The sequence below is a fragment of the Arvicanthis niloticus genome, chromosome 1, assembly GCF_011762505.2.
Source record: "Arvicanthis niloticus isolate mArvNil1 chromosome 1, mArvNil1.pat.X, whole genome shotgun sequence".
Lineage (NCBI taxonomy): Eukaryota > Metazoa > Chordata > Mammalia > Rodentia > Muridae > Arvicanthis > Arvicanthis niloticus.
This window is the reverse complement of record NC_047658.1, coordinates 86,193,033-86,211,346: the sequence shown is the minus strand read 5'-3', so window position 1 is coordinate 86,211,346 and position 18,314 is coordinate 86,193,033. Positions and strand designations below refer to the sequence as shown.

The 18,314-nt window shown below is 47.3% G+C and overlaps 1 protein-coding gene across 1 annotated transcript in view; it reads right to left on the bottom strand.

Moving 5' to 3' along the window:
• Positions 1-18,314, bottom strand: part of Vps35l (VPS35 endosomal protein sorting factor like) — a 99,889-nt gene that overhangs the window by 70,972 nt on the left and 10,603 nt on the right. The window contains exons 6-9 of the mRNA XM_034494052.1: positions 16,022-16,098; positions 14,924-15,052; positions 9,404-9,488; positions 5,012-5,071 (exon numbers count right to left, since the gene is read on the bottom strand). Coding sequence (XP_034349943.1) covers positions 5,012-5,071; positions 9,404-9,488; positions 14,924-15,052; positions 16,022-16,098 — 351 coding nt within the window. The remainder of the gene's footprint in view (positions 1-5,011; positions 5,072-9,403; positions 9,489-14,923; positions 15,053-16,021; positions 16,099-18,314) is intronic.

The window sequence follows — 18,314 nt, the reverse complement described above, 5'->3', positions numbered from 1 at the left end:
AAAGAAACACAAATTCGAAGGCCCTGAGAGGAGCCTTGTGATGAGCCGGCAGGGAGGAGCGGCCTGCTCAGCTGGCCAGGCGGGGCAGAGGGAACCTCCGAGGGTTTTCCTAAGTGCAGAGGCAGTGTCCTGAAGGCTCTGGGCAGAGGAGAGACACGGATACCTTACTTCGTATGTTAGCACTGCAGCTGCAACGTGGGGAAGGGATCCAGGATTTGGAAATCAATCCAGAAGAGCATTCCACATAATGGGGTTCCCCTCACCCATACCTTTTTTTTTTCCTTTTAAGTACTTTATTTTGCAACTCTGAACTTTTGTAGATGTTTTAGGAGAAGGAAAGAGGCTAATTAGTCTAATTTTCTTTCATTGCCATATTGCCTAAGGTCCCCACCATCCCAATGTGACTCAAGTCGGCCCTGGGGACAATCTGAAGGTGGGATTGCTGAAATGAGGCTGGATCCACACACAGCCAGCTGCTAGGATGTCTCCTGACTCAGAAACAAAATGATGTCATACTCAGGGTGTGTGGCTGTCTTATATATATACTAGATTGAGAAGGGAGAGAGAGACAGTGAGATGGCTCAGTGGGTAAAGAGGCTTGCTGCCAAACCTGATGACCTGAGTTCAATCCCTGGATCTCACACAGTAGAAGGAGAAAACTGCCTCCCAGAAATCGTCTTGTAACCTTCACAGGCTTGCTGCTGTGGTGTGCGAGGAAGAGTTAGACAGAGTCCTTAATAGGCAAGCCATGACTAGGGAATGAAGATGGTGAGCTTCCAAGATGGTTGGCTTCTGCCTCACCCTCCTGTCAAAAGCATTACAACCTTGCATGCTGCCTCTCTTGCCAGCAGGATTCCCACTAGTGGGCTAAGTTCAGTGGACATGTTTATACAACAGTTGCGTAACTTTCTTCAAACTGACCAGCCTTACATTAGTGGAAGACAACCCAAGGACTTTAAAAACCCAGGCCTCAAGGAGGGCCTGGGCTTCAGCCTCCTGAGGCCAGGTGCTTTGCTGAGGGCTGTTCTCCCTGTGTGCCTGTTGTTTGTGTTTCCTCACTTTTATCTTCAACTGCTGATTCTGTCTGCTCCTCTCTGTTGTGTTCCAGATTCCTCTGCTGCTACCTGCCATGCTCAACATCTCCCCTGCCTTTAAACTGTTAACAGGCAGTAAAAGGAGCATGCATGTGTCCCATCTCCTTCACATAATAAATAAATGCTAAAACTGTTTAAAGTAATGTGGGGGAAGAGTGACTACACATAGTAACATATACTTTTCCTCCTCAATGTTTCCTCTTTTTTCTTCTCTTTCCCCTTCCTCTTTTTTTTAAAACAGAAACAGTCTCTCACCATGTAGTCCAAGCTAGCCAAGAATCCATGATCCTCCTGAGTGCTGGGATTACGGGTGTGAGTGACGGGGCCTGGCCTGGTGTGTACTTGGCACAACCCTAAGAGATCCCAGCATTCTCCAAACTCAAGAGAGCTAACCCACAGTTCCACCTCCTGAGGGCAAAGAGCTCAAGAATTAGCGTCTCCATCTGGGAACTGATTCAGACAGACACCAGCTTCCTCCCCCACATAACTCTTCAGGCAGAATTCTGCAGAGAGACTTCAAAGCTTTCTTCCTAATTTCAGTTACGAGTCATTCCTCAGTCCCCTGACAACTGTAGATGAAGTCTGTCCTCTCCCTTCTGGGCTCTTGGTACCAGAGAAAAGCATCAAGGGAAGATTTTTAAGGGAAAGGAAAAACATAATGACCAAACCAATTGCAAGAAAACAAAGGCCTGGGATAGCCTGGGCAACATAACAAACCTGCCCCAAAACAAAAACAAAACAGACCCTGATCTGTAGTGCTCTCAGCTAAAGAAAAATATTCAAGTTAAAATTGCTAACTCCTATCTTCAAATGAGGAAAACACGGTTGATGTTGTACTTCAGTTTGGGTAAGACCAATTAGTGATTTTTCCTTATTTGGACCTAACACGTTGTTTGGGAAAGGGGCAGCAGTAGACAGAAAGTCCAATGGCCCTGAGGGTCAGGCAGGCCATACAAACAAACTTGTTTACTTTGAGACAAGGTCCTGATAAGTTATCCCAGGTTAACGTACATTCTGCCTTAGCCTGGAGTTCCAGGACTACAGGTGCCATCAGGACTACAGGTGCCATCACTAGCCAGACTTCTTCCAAAAGTTCATTCTTCATAAGCAACTGCATATGAATCAATATAAAAAGCAGAAAGATGTGGGCCACACATGTGATCACAGTATTTGCAAGGTGAAGCACAAGAATTAGAAGTTCAAGGTCATCCTCAACTAGAGGAACTTTAAGCAACCCTGGGCTACATGAGACCCTGTCTCAAAAACCAACAAACAAGGAGAAGATGGAATTAAATGTATTTATTTTATTTGTGTGTCTGTGTGAGGAAGTCCTGTGAACATCTAAGGAGGTCAGAAGAGGGTGTTGGACACCCTTGAACTACAGTGTACAGCTGGTTATGAGTCCCCAGGTGGGTGCTAGGTAACAAATCTGAGTCCTCTGCAAGTGTTCTTGACAGTTGACCCATTTCTCCAAATGCCCCCCAGAAAGGATTTTAAAACCTTGCTAGTCAGGCGGGAGACAGTTCAGCTATCAAGAGCACTTGCTGCTCCTGCAAAGGACTAGAATTGTTTCCCAGCACCCACATCAAACGGCTCACACTACCTATGACTCCAGCTCCAGGAGATCCCATCCCTCTTCAGGCCTCAAAGGGCTTCAGGCACACAAGTGGTGCACAGAAATACATGCATTTTTTAAAAGTCCATTGTTAAAGAAAACATCCAAGTTTAATTCTGGCAGTCGGCTGAGGTTTGCCGCCCATGAGCCCCACGCTGAGTGTACATTCAATAAGTAAATGTGGATTTCCCAGATCCCTGGCCAGCAGAGATAATTTTCCCACAGGGCTGGCCTCTGCACACCTTTCCAAACTCCTAAACTTACCAGAAGGAGACACTAAAAACTTGACCACAGTGTGAGGGGTGGGTCGGAGGCATGAAAATGCTGTGTAAGCCACAGGAGGCTGCAGAGGTGCAGCTAACTACACTAGGGAGCTGAGCTCAGTTCATCTGGGGTACCAGCTTAACCTGGCACCAGTCTAAAAAGTTACTAGTGACTGTCTTAGTCAGGGTTTCTAGTCCAGCACAAACATCATGACCAAGAAGCAAGTTGGGGAGGAAAGGGTTTATTCAGCTTATACTTTCCACATTGCTGTTCATCACAAAAGGAAGTCAGGACTGGAACTCAAGCAGGTGAGGAAGCAGGAGCTGATGCAGAGGCCATGGAGGGATGTTACTTACTGGCTTGCTTCTCCTGACTTGCTCAGCTTGCTTTCTTATAGAACACAAGACTGCCAGCCCAGGGATGGCACCACCCACAATGAGCTTTCCCACCCTTGATCACTAATTGAGAAAATGCCTTACAGCTGGATCTCATGAAGGCATTTTCTCAACTGAAGCTCCTTTCGCTGTGATAACTCCAGGTCGTGTCAGGTTGACACAAAACCAGCCAGTACAGTGGCTTATGCAGCTTTTGATGTGCAGTAAGTCTTATAATCCAGTATCTTTTGTCATTTCTTTTTTTCTTTCTTTCTTTCCCTTTTCTGCAGTACTGGAGATGAAGTCTTGCACAGGTTATATAAGACTCTACCACTGAGCTATATCCTCAGCCCTTGGGGGTTTACAGACAGGATTTCACTATGTAGCCCAAGCTAACTTTGAACTCACAATCCTTCTGTCTCTGTCTCCTGAGTGCTGGTACATGCTGAATTCCAGGCATGTACCTCCATACTGGGCTACCTAGTGTCTTTTCTTTTCATACTCAAAACTCATTTCAGTTTGCCAGCCACATCTTAAGTACGCAAGAGCAACACGGGGCTGGTGGCCACTGGACCAGACAGGGCAGGCACAGCTCTGCCCCTGCTGCACTGGGCTTGCCCTTCTACAGTGAGACCAGGTAGCTCCAAGGGCACATGCAGACCTAAAGCTGTGTACAGCTGTGTTTCCTTCTGAGGAACGTTCACATCAGACAGTTTTAAGGAGATGGGTGGATAAAAGGACAGGTGGCTAGATGGATGGATGGTCAGTGGGAAGACAGATGGGGGTGGAGCAGGGGGATCAGGAGGGCAGGTAAGCAGATGGGTGGGGGTAGGTGGATAGGAGAGATTGATACAGGATGGGTGGGAGGGTAAATAGATGACTTCTGGATGGATAGACAAGAAGGAGGGGCAGAGAGGGGAAAGAGAAGGAGGGAGAGAGAAAAGGGAGTGGGTTAGGAAGGAAGGGAACAGGTCAAACTATGGGTCACTGCCACTATCACTATCTCCTGGTCCCTGGGCAAGAACCACTGGCAGGAGCAGGGAGAGGGAGGAGAGCCCAGGCTGCTACTGCAGCTTGCGTGGAAGAGCAGGTTTCTTGCAGCAAAGCTTGGTTGTTAAACAGGGCAAAGGGAAGGAAGCCACAGCTGAAGAGGCTGCATCTGAACGCATGGCCACGATCACTCATGTGGCAACACAAGTCCATCATCCACCTGTCCCATTAGAGCCTCCTGGGAATTTAAAATTGATTGGCAATGAATTTAATGCCAGCATTACTTATGTATAGGGTGAGGAGCCGGGCATCTGCTACTATTGATTTATTGGACATCCTTTCATACATACACAGTTTTTATTTAAGCAATTTGCTTCTTGGAAAGAAAGGCCCCTGTGAGACAGGAGCGTGGCTCTGAGCAGCAGCAGCAGAGAAGCTGACGTGCAGCCAGGTCTCACTCCACCCTTTGCCCTTCCCGTGCCTTCTAATGACTTGCCTGCTTGCAAACCTTCTGATGGCTTTGGATGACTGAGACAATCAGACTTCAAACGCATTTCTTTCAACACATTGAATTAAAACCTTATCCGTTTTCTATAACTCCTGACTTGATTAAAACCGTCTAACTGTGGTTCTGCGCAGACTGGTGCTACCGAACCCAGGAAGCATGACATTACCTGGCAAGGTGCTGCGGCCGTCCACACACATGGAGTAGATGCGCTCATAGACCAGCTTTCCTAGGAGAGGAAGACATATGGTATTGACATCACACACCACAGGAGCAAACACTAAATAAATGTTACTAATTAGAGGCAGGAAAATGGCACCTGGCACCCAGCATCAACTGGTGAGTGTATGCTGCCACCTAGTGGCACAACTTCCAGTTTTGGGTTTTTTGTTGTTTTTTGCTTTTTAGTGAGAAGAAAAAGAGCAGATGGCATGCTTGCTGTCACATCCTGGGAGAGGAAACTGGTTTCCACATGAATTCACAGAGTTTACCTAGGGTAATTAAGTTAAAAAATATTACACAATGTTTGGCCCTCAAGATGCGGATCAGAAATTCATTCATTCCCTGATCTCATTGACTTGACTTCTGACCCCAGGTCACTTATTTAAGTCTGCTGGCCTAAGCTGGGCATGGCTGGAGCTGAGTCCAGTGCAGGGCACTCTCTGTAGAGTGTGAGGACATCTCACACTGCTCTGGCCTGAGTTCCAGGTTCTTTTTCTCTTCCCACGCAGCTGCCGATTGCCTCTAGCAGTGTGGTAGCTGGGAACGCACAGGCCTGGGCCGGTCGTGGAGCTTTGAAAGACAAAGATTTGGGGGATGTGACTAGAATGTGGGCTTTGGACCACATTGATGAAACATGCTCAGGTGTGAGAGACACTGATTGTCAGAATATCTAGAAATGGTGACCAATGTCCCCTAAACCAGTACTTCTCTGGCCCAGCATGCAGGGTGAGCGCCTGGAGCTCCTGAGGACCACTGTCCCATGTGATGTCTCTGTCCATCCCCAGAGGCTCCCACAAAAATGGTCTGGGGGAGCTAAGATATCTGGGAGTAAGAGCCCAGGGATGTCAGTGTACAGCCAAGCTGAGAAGCCCAGTTTAGAATCTCACCCTCAACACACACACACACACACACACACACACACACACACACACACACCACACCCTACAGGCTCTGGAAGCCTCAGGGAATGCGCTCCAACTCCAGTAACCCGCCCCAGTGCCTCTTTTCCTTCTTGTGTTTTTCTAACCCAGGATCACACGGGTGAAGAGAGAGAGAGAGAGAGAGAGAGAGAGATTATCTCCCTGCCACAAGGATTAGTGCCATCGGGTCACACTGGACAGAGGCGCTGCTTGTCCCTGAACACACTGAGGAACAGCAGACGGAGGGACTAGTACAGACTCCTTTATTTCCTATACAAAAGCTTGCCACCTCTCTAGAAACAGCCTTCAGAAAATACAACTGTTTCTTAACTTGCAACCTCACACTGTAAGCAGCTGTTAGCTATGTCATTTCTGGCCAAATAAGTTGTTTTTCTTTTGTTCAGGTAGTAGACACTGTTTGGGGAAGTGATCATCTTAGATTGAGTTCTTCTGTATGCATATGTGTGTGGAGGGCTAGATGCAGGCACTGCACATCCATGTGCAGAGATGAAGCTCAGAGGAGAGTGTTGGGTCTCCTCTGACTCTCCTCAGACCTGGAGCTAGGCTGGAAGGCACCATGCTCCAGTGATCTTTCCACCTGCAGTGGGTTTGCAGGTGCACACACAGCTAGCCCCACCCACCTTTAATGTGGGTGCTGTGGATCTGAACACAGGTCCTCCTCACACCTTCACGAAAACCTCTCACTCGCTGAGCTGCCTCCCCAAGCCTTAGTTCTTTTCCTGACTAGTTTCTGACACACTGAAGACACTGTGACTGAAAACCAGAGTGGTGACAGTGCACACGTTCTGAGCGTGAACTCTGTGCCTGGCACTACCCACAGTTATTTACCATGTCCTGCCAGCAGCTCTTGGGAAAGAAAGATGCTCCGTGTTCCTTACACATCCATTCAGGTAGTTGTCTCCAGAAAGTCTGGGAGGGTGTCTTGTAACTTTAATTTTTTTCAAAACCTATTTTTAATGATGGTTCTTAAACACTGCAACCTCTCTGCTAGCCCACCAACCACCAGAGGTAGTGGAAAAAGAAAGCATACAGGAGAAGTGGACCTGTTTAGAAATGGTTCTTTAGAGCAACTCCCGTCTGTGTTGTCTGGAAAGCAGCAGCCTATGTCACTGCCAGAGATCATGACCATGCCAGTGAGACAGAACTCACGGCCGTTCCACACGCATCACCAGCAGTAACGGTGGCAGAAACAGAGAACAGTGTGAATCTTGAGAATGAAGTCACCCCAAGAGAAAGTACCACAAAGACAAAAAAAAAAAAAAAAAAAAAACCCAAACCCTCAATCACACCAAGTCCCTAGATCCAGCTGTACCTGAAAGCAGATCACAGTCTTGGCTCTTCAGCAGCCTAGAAGGCTTGTTGCTGGAAGGGTTACAGACAAGATGGGCTGTGCCATAAGCCTATGGCCTCCCCTTTGGTGAGACAGTGAATGTCTCCATCTGACCTCCAGCTCATCACATCTGACCAGAAGCTCATCACAAGTTCCTTCCAGTGCATCTACACTGTATGTACAGTGTCGCCCAGTCCAGGTAAACTGTTCTGGTTCTACCACCCACTGCTATGCACCAGGCCAAGGGGCCCCTCCGTTTCAGATTAGTCTCTTGTCTAGAACTTTCCACTAAGTTGTAAGAGATCATCCTGTCTCCTACAAGAAGTATGGCGTCAGGGTAATCCCAATGACCAATGCAGGAAGACCTCAGAGGCATGATGACTGCCACGTAGGCAAGACAGAACTGTGGTGACTGAAGACACAGGGAAATGGGCAAGCCAGGGAGAACTTCAGGAGTGCATGCAGATGATGCCTAGGTGTCCAGCTGAGGAAAGTGGCCTGTCAGTCACAGTTCCTGAGACAGATACTGCACGCAGGGAGAATGCAGGGAAGAGAGCTGAGTTCCTGCTATGGCTCAAATCTTCACTGTTTCCCCAAGGCCCCTCTGTAAAAGGTGTGGGCTCCAGCTCTGTTCTTGGGAGGTGTGGTCCCTTTAAAAGGCAGAGCCTAGTGGCTCTACCCTACTCCCCAATGCAGCTGTGAGGCTCCAGCCCTTTGTTCCTCTTCTGCTTCTTGGCTATGGAGTGAGTGGATCTGCCTGTCACACATTCCTGCCAAGCTGCCAAGCCTTGCCACAGGCCCAAAGTCATAAATGGTAACTCCAGATCTGTAAACCTTGCCACAGGCCCATTGTGACAAGACTGAGGCCTGGCTGTCTTTGCTAGGTAGTGCCACCGCTGCTGATTCGTGTTTGTTATCCCAACTCTACCAAACTGGACTGCTGGTGGATCTGTGAAGTGTCTGAGAGTGGATCGAGCTGCTGCTGCTGACCTGTGAACTGAACTGCTAATTTCCAGACAACACAAGATAGTAGTTGCTCCAAAGAACCATTTCTGAACAGGTCCACTTCCCCCGTATGCTTTCTTTTCCACTACCTCTGGTGGGTGGTGGGCTAAAAGGGAGGTTAAAGCGTTTAAGAACCATCATTAAAAATAAGGGTGGAAAAGATTAAAGTTACAGGCCCAAGGAAACCTTTCTCCCTCATCAGCTGACCATCCTAAGCGCTTGGTTACAGTGACAGAAAGCAGACAAGCACACAGTTCCGATCAGTGCACATCAGGTGTTCTGGAGGTGGCAAGGAACCTGAGCTTAGTGAGGACACACACTGCTGACCTGCCTGAGTCATTCATCACACTACGGCCTATGTGAAGATTAGAAGAGAACATTTGGGGTTTTAGTAAAGACACCCAAGCAGTGGGCTGGGAAGAAAGACTCCTAATGTCCAGCACACAGACAACCAGCGATTAATATTAATAAATATTTCAAATGGTTAGTGTAGAGGATTGCAAATGTTCCCAACAAAAGGAAGTGACAGATATTTGAGGCAATGAACACACATGACAATGACCCTATCATGTACTGTACACCTGTGCTGAAATGCCACACTGTGTCCTTTAATTACAGAAAAGTATCATGCATTGATCAGAATAAAAATGTAACCTGTTACTTTGTTAAGATAAAGTATATAGCCGGTTGGTGGTGGCGCACGCCTTTAATCCCAGCACTTGGGAGGCAGAGGCAGGCGGATTTCTGAGTTCGAGGCCAGCCTGGTCTACAGAGTGAGTTCCAGGACAGCCAGGGCTACACAGAGAAACCCTGTCTTGAAAAACCAAAAAAGAAAAAGAAAAAAAAAAAAAGATAAAGTATATATAGCATGCTAGTCTACATACAAAATCTTTTGACTTGACTTCACAAACAGGAGAAAAAGAAGTCACAGAGCAGTCCGTTCTCCCTCATGACTGACCCCAAAGGTCTGAAGTGACAGCAGAACCCAACCTAAGCATCACTGGCAGCTACTCTCTGAAAAAACAAATACATTTCCGAAACACAGGCTGGCTACAGTACTTACCAAACGTATCAAGGATGTCGGTGATGAGAACAAATTTGCTTGGGTAGAACTGAATAACGCTCGTGTCTGACAGCAGCTTTGAACACTAGAAGGAACAGGAGAGGGCATTTACTCTGGGGTGCCTCACTTGGAGACCCTCTAAGTGTGGAAACTGATGATCTCTAGAAACAAGTTAACGCAGTGATGAATGCCCAGCCCTGTGTCAGCCTCTCCCACAGGGGACACGCATAAGAAAAACCTTTCTTTACTTGGTTTATTTTTTAGATTTTTGCCTGCATGTGTGTGCATGTACCTGCCACCACCAGAGGTCAGAAGGTGGCGGATCCCCTGGCGGATCCCCTGGAATTTGGGTTAGGAATTTGGGTTATAAATGGTTGTGAACCATCATGTAGATGCTGGGGCTCAAACCCTAGTCCTCTGGAAGAACAGTGCTTTTAAATGCTGAGCCATCTGTACTTTTTTTGTGTGTGTGTTTGTGTATGGTATGCATGTGTGCGTGCAGACATACACACGTGTGTGTGCATACAGAAGTCTAAGGAAGATGTTGAGAGTCTTTCTCTGCGTCCACCTTATTCCCTTGAGGCAGGATCTCCCTCTGGTTTGCTGGCAGTGATCTCCTAGACTCTGCCTGTCTCTGCCCCTCAGTGCCAGGGTCACAGGAAAGCCCTGCCACGTCCAGCTTTTTTCATGCTGCTGGAGATTCAGAGGCAAGTCCTCTCATCTGTATGGCACGTGCTCCTGCACAGTCAGCCAGCTCCCCAGACCCACCCCGAGCTTTTGACAAAAAAAAAAAAAAAAAAAAAAACCAGAAAGCTTATAGAGCCTCCTACAGAATGTTCTGGAAAGCTTGGCTCTGAGAAATCCCCACGTTTGAGACTGAGGAAGACTTTTCTGAAAGGATCCTCCTTATCTGCTGAATCAGGCAGGGAGATCTCTTGGTTGGAGGGCAACCTGGCCTACATAGTGAGTACCACCATAGCCAGGGCTACACTGAGAAACCCTGTCTTGAAACAGAATAACAATAAAGTAGAAAGTGATGGGGGAAGACAGCTGGCGTCCTCCTGGGGCTTCCACATATGCATGCCCATGCCTGCACAAACGTGCATAGTAATCAATTCACAAATGAAAAATAAACTGGACATTAAAGAAAAGATCCATAAACATGCAATTCTGGTGAGCAGGGCACGCATGTGGCGGTCAGGACATCCAGCCAGCTGAGTCCCCTGAGCACGTATTTTCACTCTGGCTCTGGCTCCCAGCATCTAAACTGTGAGAGTGGCCAAGTCTCTCCTCTGCGTGACATGCTTATGCATAAACAGCGTCTGACCTGTGGAAACCCCCTTACGGGGCAGGGAGACATGTGCTGTTAAAACAAAGATGCTTGTTTTATTGCAGCATTTGGATGCATGTGGAATTACAGCCCCTGCTGTCCTGCTCTGTGATCTTCACAGCCTAACTTAAACAATCACTCGTGGAGACTTTAGGTCTCAGAAGAAAAAAAGAATACAACAATCCCAAATCCCAGGGACTGTTTACAGTGCACACCCCATGGTTCCTAGGAGGATGACATCTCCCCACCTCCTCCTCCACCACTACCATTCAGGGCCCCTTGTCCACACACAGATCAGGCAAGACTCCAGATTCCCCCAGCTGTGATGTCCCACACAGCTGTGTGCTGATCTCCCCCGCCCCCGAAGCTGCTTTCATGAACATGTGTTTCAAAAAGGATGAGGAAAAGAAATTTTTTTTTTAAATCCAAAGTTAACGTTATAAGAATCTCTTGAAATAAAATTACGTTATAAAGTACCATTTTAAAGGTCATGGTACTATTTCCTAAGACTTTTCTGGTAAGACTGAGGAGTTAAAAATAGACAATCCCAACGGACACCCATAGTCTGACTGCCTAAACATGAGCTGAACAAGGACAACAATGGATGAACTAATGTAGAAAGAGAAAGCTCACTGGGCTTCAACCCTCCACAAAGAACTACAGGCAACTAAGGAGTGCTGGGAGCGGGAAGAATGGCCTTCCCCAAGGAAGACACAGCAGTCCGTTATCCAATACCAAATGGTCAGTCCTGAAAGCATACACAGAAGTAACATTATGCAGCTTATGCTTTCATATATATAACACACACACACATATACATATATGGCATATATATATGGATACATATATACATGTAACAACAATTTAAAAAAGAGGCTGTGAATCTGAAAGGGAGCAGGGAGGGGTGTGTAGGAAGGTCTAGGGGGAGAAAAGGAAGGGGGAAATGATGCAATTATAATCTCAAAAACTAAAAGAAGTAATTTTTAAAATCTACAGAATCTCCAGGAAGCTGCTGGGGAGATGGCTCGGTGGGGGTGGGTATCCCCCTAAATGTGAGGGATCCTACAGCGAGGCTGAAGGCACAGGAAGAACTCCAGAGCGTGGGCCAGCCAGCCTGGCATTCGGAACACAGCACAACAAGAGAACTTGTCAGAAATGAAGCAGAAGATGAGGACTGACACGCAAGGCTGTCCTCTGATTTCCACACACGTGACGTGGCACACATGCCAGCACTCACACACACACACACACACTGAACTAGCGCACTGGAGAGGGACTGGTGTCTTTAGCACTGCTGGCGGGAACATAAAGGGGCAGCCATTTTCAAAAGCAGTTTGCTAGTTTCTAAAAAGCCAAAATGGAACCCCACCACCTGCCTCAGCAGGGTCACTCCCAGGAATCTACCCAGAAGACATGAAGATGACATAAATGCACACAGACTCATATACAGCATTCCGAGGATGGAAGCAACTGGACAGCAACAACTGTTCACAGGTACACAAACTGCAGTTACGTATGCCATGGAACTCAGCCTTAACACACAACCCAGATGAACTTCAAAAATGTTTAGCTAAATGAAGGAAGCCAGATGTACAACTTATGTACAGAACAAGTCCACCCTATAGCAGGCCCAGGGTGGCACATGTATAGACAAAGGCAGGATACAGTATTCTGGGAGGAGTGTGGTGGGCTCTGATTCCAGTCAGGTTTGAGGGGCTACAGTGATGAAGATGTTCTAAAACTGGACCGTACGAGATACAAAACTTGCACTGCTACAAATGTACTAAAAGTCACTGTATTTCCTTGCTTTGGGGAGATAGGGGTTTTTTGTTTGTTTTGTTTTGTTTTGTTTTGTTTTTCAAGATAAGGTTTCTCTGTGTAGCCTTGACTCTCCTGGAACTCACTCTACAGACCAGGCTGCCCTCGAACTCAGAAATCCACCTGCCTCTGCTTCCTGAATGCTGGGATTAAAGGTGTGCGCCACCACTGCCTGAATGGTAAGGTCTTACGATACAGCTCAGGCTAACACTCAACTAGCTATCCTTCAGACCCATCCTCTCCAGCGCTGGGATTAGATGTATGCACCCACCACGCCAGGCTCAAAGTCACTGAATTCTACGCTTAAACATGTAGTAATTATGTGCTGAAAATTACTTAGTGACTGGGGATGTCATTCCTGGGATAGAACACAGGTTCTCCAGGTTCATGAGTGGTCTACCAAAAAAAAAAAAAAAAAATCAAAATCTCAGTCACAGAGCACAGAAGGGGACCTTGCTTATCCCCATATGCCATGCTTTCTTCATTTCCTTATAGTAACCTCCAAAAGCATCAGAACTTTAGGATCCAACAGGTAGGATCCAGGCACTGTTGGTTCCTTCCCTGAGATGGTGACCTTGGATGGAGTCCCAAGTCCCTGGCTGTGGTCACTCTCCAGTGCAAACACCTGCAGCTATCTGAACTCGGAGGCACCCCCAGTTTGCAGGCACCATGACAGGCCCTTTCTCCGGGAGTATTTACTCTATAAACAACAGGAAAAGAGAGAACTAGCCCAGCTTCCCAGGAAAGACCACCCTGCCGCACACAGATTCAATTTCAAACACTTCCAGAGCCCAAGTGCACAGACCTCTATCAAGAAATGTCCCATTACCATGACAAGAAGTAACAAATGACACTCTGTGACAAATGTCCCTCTGAACTAAAATGGCTATTTCAGACACACTGCTCCAAAACCAGCAAAGCAGTGCGTGCGTCCTTCTTCCACCATGACCTGAGCACTTCCTTCAGTTTTCTTAAATTTTTTACATGTATTTACTTATTATGTGTGTATGAGAGAGAGAAAGAAGACTCCACTGTGAGCCATGGCACACATAGAAAGAATCAGACAACAATATGCAGGGGTCAGTTCTCTCTTTCCACTGTGGGATCTGAGGATCCAACTCAGGTCATCAGGTTAACTGTTCCAAAGGCCTCACTGGCTCTACTGTTTTCTTTTTTAAGTTTTCCATTGTTAATTGTTATTATGATTGTTGTTACTGCTATTACTTTTATTTTGCGGCAGGTGTCTTCCAGCAGGCTATGTAGGTGAGGATGACCTTGCTCCTCCTACCTCCACTGAGTCCGGAACCACACCACAGCACACCAAGGTTATACAGTGCTGGGGATGAAACCCAGGGCTTCCTGCATACTAGGCAGGCACTCTTCTAACTCAGCAACATACCCAGCCCCTGACTGAAGTACTTTTTGCCAGGAAAGGAAGGTCTTCAAGGCAAAAGAGCAGAATAAAACCTGTTCCTGGAGATGGAGAGAGAGACAGCTTTCTAGCTAAGAGCACTTGTCGCTCTTCCAGAGGACCTGAGTTCAGTTCCTAGCACCAGCAACCGACAGCCCACAGCAGCCTGTATCTCCAGCTCCAGAGGACCTGACTCCCTCTGCTGGCCTCCATGGGAACCCACACACATGGTATAGTCTCACAAAGACACATACACATAAGCATAAGTAAAAGTAAGAATAGCTGGGCAGTGAGTGGTGGCACATGAGGCAGGAGGGTCTCTGAGTTCAAGGCTAGCCTGGACTACAGGGCGGGTTCTAGAACAGCCAGGACTACACAGAAAACCTATCTTGAAAAACCCAAATAAGCAAATAAATAAATAAAATAAATCTTAGAAAAAGGAAAAAACCTTTTCCTTACAGCACTGACTCCAAATCAACAAATTCACCAAGGTAATTTGCAAATACACTTCTCTTTATAGTATGAGTGTATTTTCCTCATATGACTATGTCTTTAAAATGTGTAACAGACATTAATCCCAGATTCCAAGCCAATCAGTCTGGTTGAGGCAACCTGGAAGACAGTTACCCAAACCTCAGTGTGCACAAAGCACAAATACACTAGCACTTGTCCCAATACACTAGTACTTGTGTGTACTGCACAGCACTGAGTGAATCGTTAATTCTGCTATTTAGGGCATCAGTGATTCCTTGACTCATGGGACGCACAACCTGCGCAGTTGTACACGGTGGCCCTAGGATTAGTCATCTCACAAAAACAGACTCAAAATCACGGCTTCTCTAATCTGTGAGTATGGAAGCGATGAATGAGGGTAAGACCTGCAGGAGGACTCTAAAAGCTAAGTGGAGATTTATACGAAAATTTAAGAAATGAAAAACCACAAAACCTCCCCTGGCCTGACCTGGATGACAATCTTCAGAGCTTTCACTTTCTGGTCCGAGGCCCAGGCATCCTTCAGAGACTGGTTGAGCTCCTCTATACGGTTCACATAATCCTGCTGGGTTAGGTTCAACAGCTCCTTCTGGGATCCCTGTGGGCAGAAAAGGCAGAACTGTGAGCACAGGAGAAAAAGGAAAAGCCTCATCCAACCACCAGCTCCACATAGGACAGCCAGACACAGGACAGCCGGACGCTGGCTACACTTTGCCACTCAGTGCCACATCTGCACCTCAGCCTGCCACTAATGAAGCCAAGATACTGACTAGACACTGACATACATAGGATATCAGAACTTATAGCTTGTGGACCTAGTGTGTGCAGCTTGGTACTAGAAGCTCTGGCATAAAAATTTTGGGCTAGGGAAATGGCTCAGCAGTAAAGAACATTCACTGATCTTACAGAGAACCTGGATTCAGTTCATAGCACCCACGTGGCAGCTCGGAATCAGCTGTCAACATGTCCAGAATGTGATGCCCTCCTCTGGCTCCTTTGGGCACCAGGCATGCAAGAGGTACGTATACATAAACATATACATATGCATATGCACATATATGCAGGCAAACACATCAGGCTTTTTTACATGGATGCAGGGAATCAAAGTCAGATCTTCATGCTTGCACAGCAAGCACTTCACTGACCAAGTTATCTTCCCAGCTCCAAACTCGCCAGGTTTTAAAAGCTGGTAAACAAGTCCGCTTTTCAAAGCGCACACAAGCAACTATAGGGTTCTGTAGACCACATTCAACAGGCCCTGTGTAAACAATGCTTCGTGGTAGGACCTTTGTGCCACAAAAAGCTGTTTCATTGGGGGTGACTCCACATGGATTTTACTGCTGACAGTGTCCCCAGATCACAGAAGGATTGTTCCTATGTCACAAAGCGAAAAGAGGTCTCCAGAAGAACCAGTTCACACCAGGTTCCCCTGTGACTGGCCATTAGGCCCCAGCATCTTTCCCTGAACTAAGTAGGGCCCCAGGAGGCCTAGCACAGTGAGCAGCCACCCTTGGCAGAAGGGCTGGAGAGCCCCCTGTTCACTGTGCCCCATAAGTGGCCTGCTCACCTCCTCAAAGTCATCCAGCTCTTCTAGACGTGTCCGAACCTTCTCCGACATGGCAGAAGCTGCAGCCCCAGCTCTGCCTACATAGGAAAGACATCGGTCACACAAGCAGTATTCTTATGCACCCACACCCAGTATGAGACACTTATCACATGTCACCATGAACTTGTCAGGAAACAATACACCTCAGAACGCTGCAATGGTGGAGCAGCTTCAGCCTCCTCACAGGCTCAAGGTTTAGCAGAAGCTTTTTCCACCAGCAGCTGCCCCCAGAAGCAAAGTGGGTGTTCCCAGAAGCTGACAGCACCATCCCCAATGCTGTCAGGAGCCAGGATGCAGATGATAGACTTGAAGTCACAGGCCAGACACAGGGCAAGGGGATCTGCCCAGACTGCTGCTGCCATTCAAGCCTTCAGAATCACCTCCCCATTTCCAAAGTGCTGCCCCTGGTAACACTGAGGGCCTGTGACTCACTTCGCCCTTGCTCCTTCTACCAAGTGAATGAAGGACGAAACTCGAATGTCCCCCAAAGGCCCCTGTGTCAAAGGCATGGAAGCCAGCCCATGGTGCCAGTGGGTAATGGTGGAACCTCTGGAAAGTGGAGCCAGCACTAGGAAGTCAGGCCATTAAGAATGTGCTCTTGAGCCGGGCAGAGGTGGCGCACGCCTTTAATCCCAGCCCTTGGGAGGCAGAGGCAGGCGAATTTCTGAGTTCAAGGCCAGCCTGGTCTACAGAGTGAGTTCCAGGACAGCCAGGGCTACAGAGAAACCCTGTCTCGAAAAACAAAACAAAACAAAACAAAACAAAGAAAGAAAGAAAGAAAGAAAGAAAGAAAGAAAGAAAAAAAAAGAAAGAAAAAAAGAATGTGCTCTTGAGAGGACCCTGGCCCCTTCTTCCTCCTCTGCCAAGTGTCCCCAGTACACTGGACTGTGCCAGTCCATGCCCAAAGCTACAGAGCTAAGAGCCATGGACTGAAACCTTTGAAACTTACGCCCAAATAAGTCTTTCCTCCTGTTCAGCGATTGTACGGGGTATTTTGTTACCATGGAAGAACACTGGCTCACACACACCAAGGTGTTTCTACTCTCTTTTCAGGCCCTGTGTTCCTGACCATGGCATAGACTGGTGGAGAATCTACTATCAGTTAACAGCATGGCAAAACTACTTAATTACCAAGAACTACACTGTGACCCACATGCCCAACAGTCACAACTTAAGGGAGAAATGATTATCAGAGTTTTAAAGGCTTTGAGTCCCGAATAAGGGGAAAGTCATGGGGAAGCAGCTTTTCTCACAGCAGCAGGGGACAATGCTGAGTGTGGAGAGCAGGTGTACCCCTGTAAGTCAAGGACCCTAGTGCCTCACACCCATGGAAATGGCAGGCCTTCCCCTGGTCTGAGTATGGACATTAACAGTGTATACAGAACAGGTCAACCACAGCTCTCTCCTCCCAGACAACTGTAACCTGAACCTGTTCCCCCGACATAGACTGGCTACCTCCAGTCATGCTGCTGTATCTGATAAACCTGCTTCCTATTCCACAGAGTTTCCAGGCTGATGTGACAACGTCTCCATCAGAGCACACGGACCACTGATCCCAGCTTTTCTGTACATGTGTCTATTGTCTCTTCATTTCCCATCACCCTAGTCAGGCCAGTCCCAGAGCTGAGAATGTCATGGCAGTGCAGGAAGTGGAAAGCAGGGTGAGAACCAGAAGCTAATTATAACCATCAGACCACTAATGAGCCAAGTCCACCTGTCCCACCCCTGAAAGAGCCCAGCCTCCCAAAACAGTCCTGTGAGCACTCCAGACACTGCCCTAAGGAAATAAAAATGACTCAATTAGCAAAAGTCGTTGCTATGCAAGGATGATACTCTGAGTTTAAATGCCCAGAACACAAGGACAAACACCAGATGGGACGGTACAAGCACTGTGAATCACAGCACTGCCAGGGCAAACAAGACAACAGGCCCTGGCTGGCCACCAGCCTAGCTAGGTCCAAACTCAGTAAGTGACCCTGTCTCGAGGGAGTAAATGATAGAAGCAGACACTCAATGTCTTCCTCCTCTGGCCTCTGCACATGCATCTCCCACCATGCACACAACACATACATGTATACGTGTACCACACACACATGTACACAATACAAATATGACCTCATAGAAAACATTTCATATTCAAACCATCCAAATAATTTGCCTATTTTAGCTTGTTTCGACTTGCACCCATTCATGAGGATTCTATATCCACCAGCAAATATTATCACCTTAGGAGTGTGTGTGTGTGTGTGTGTGT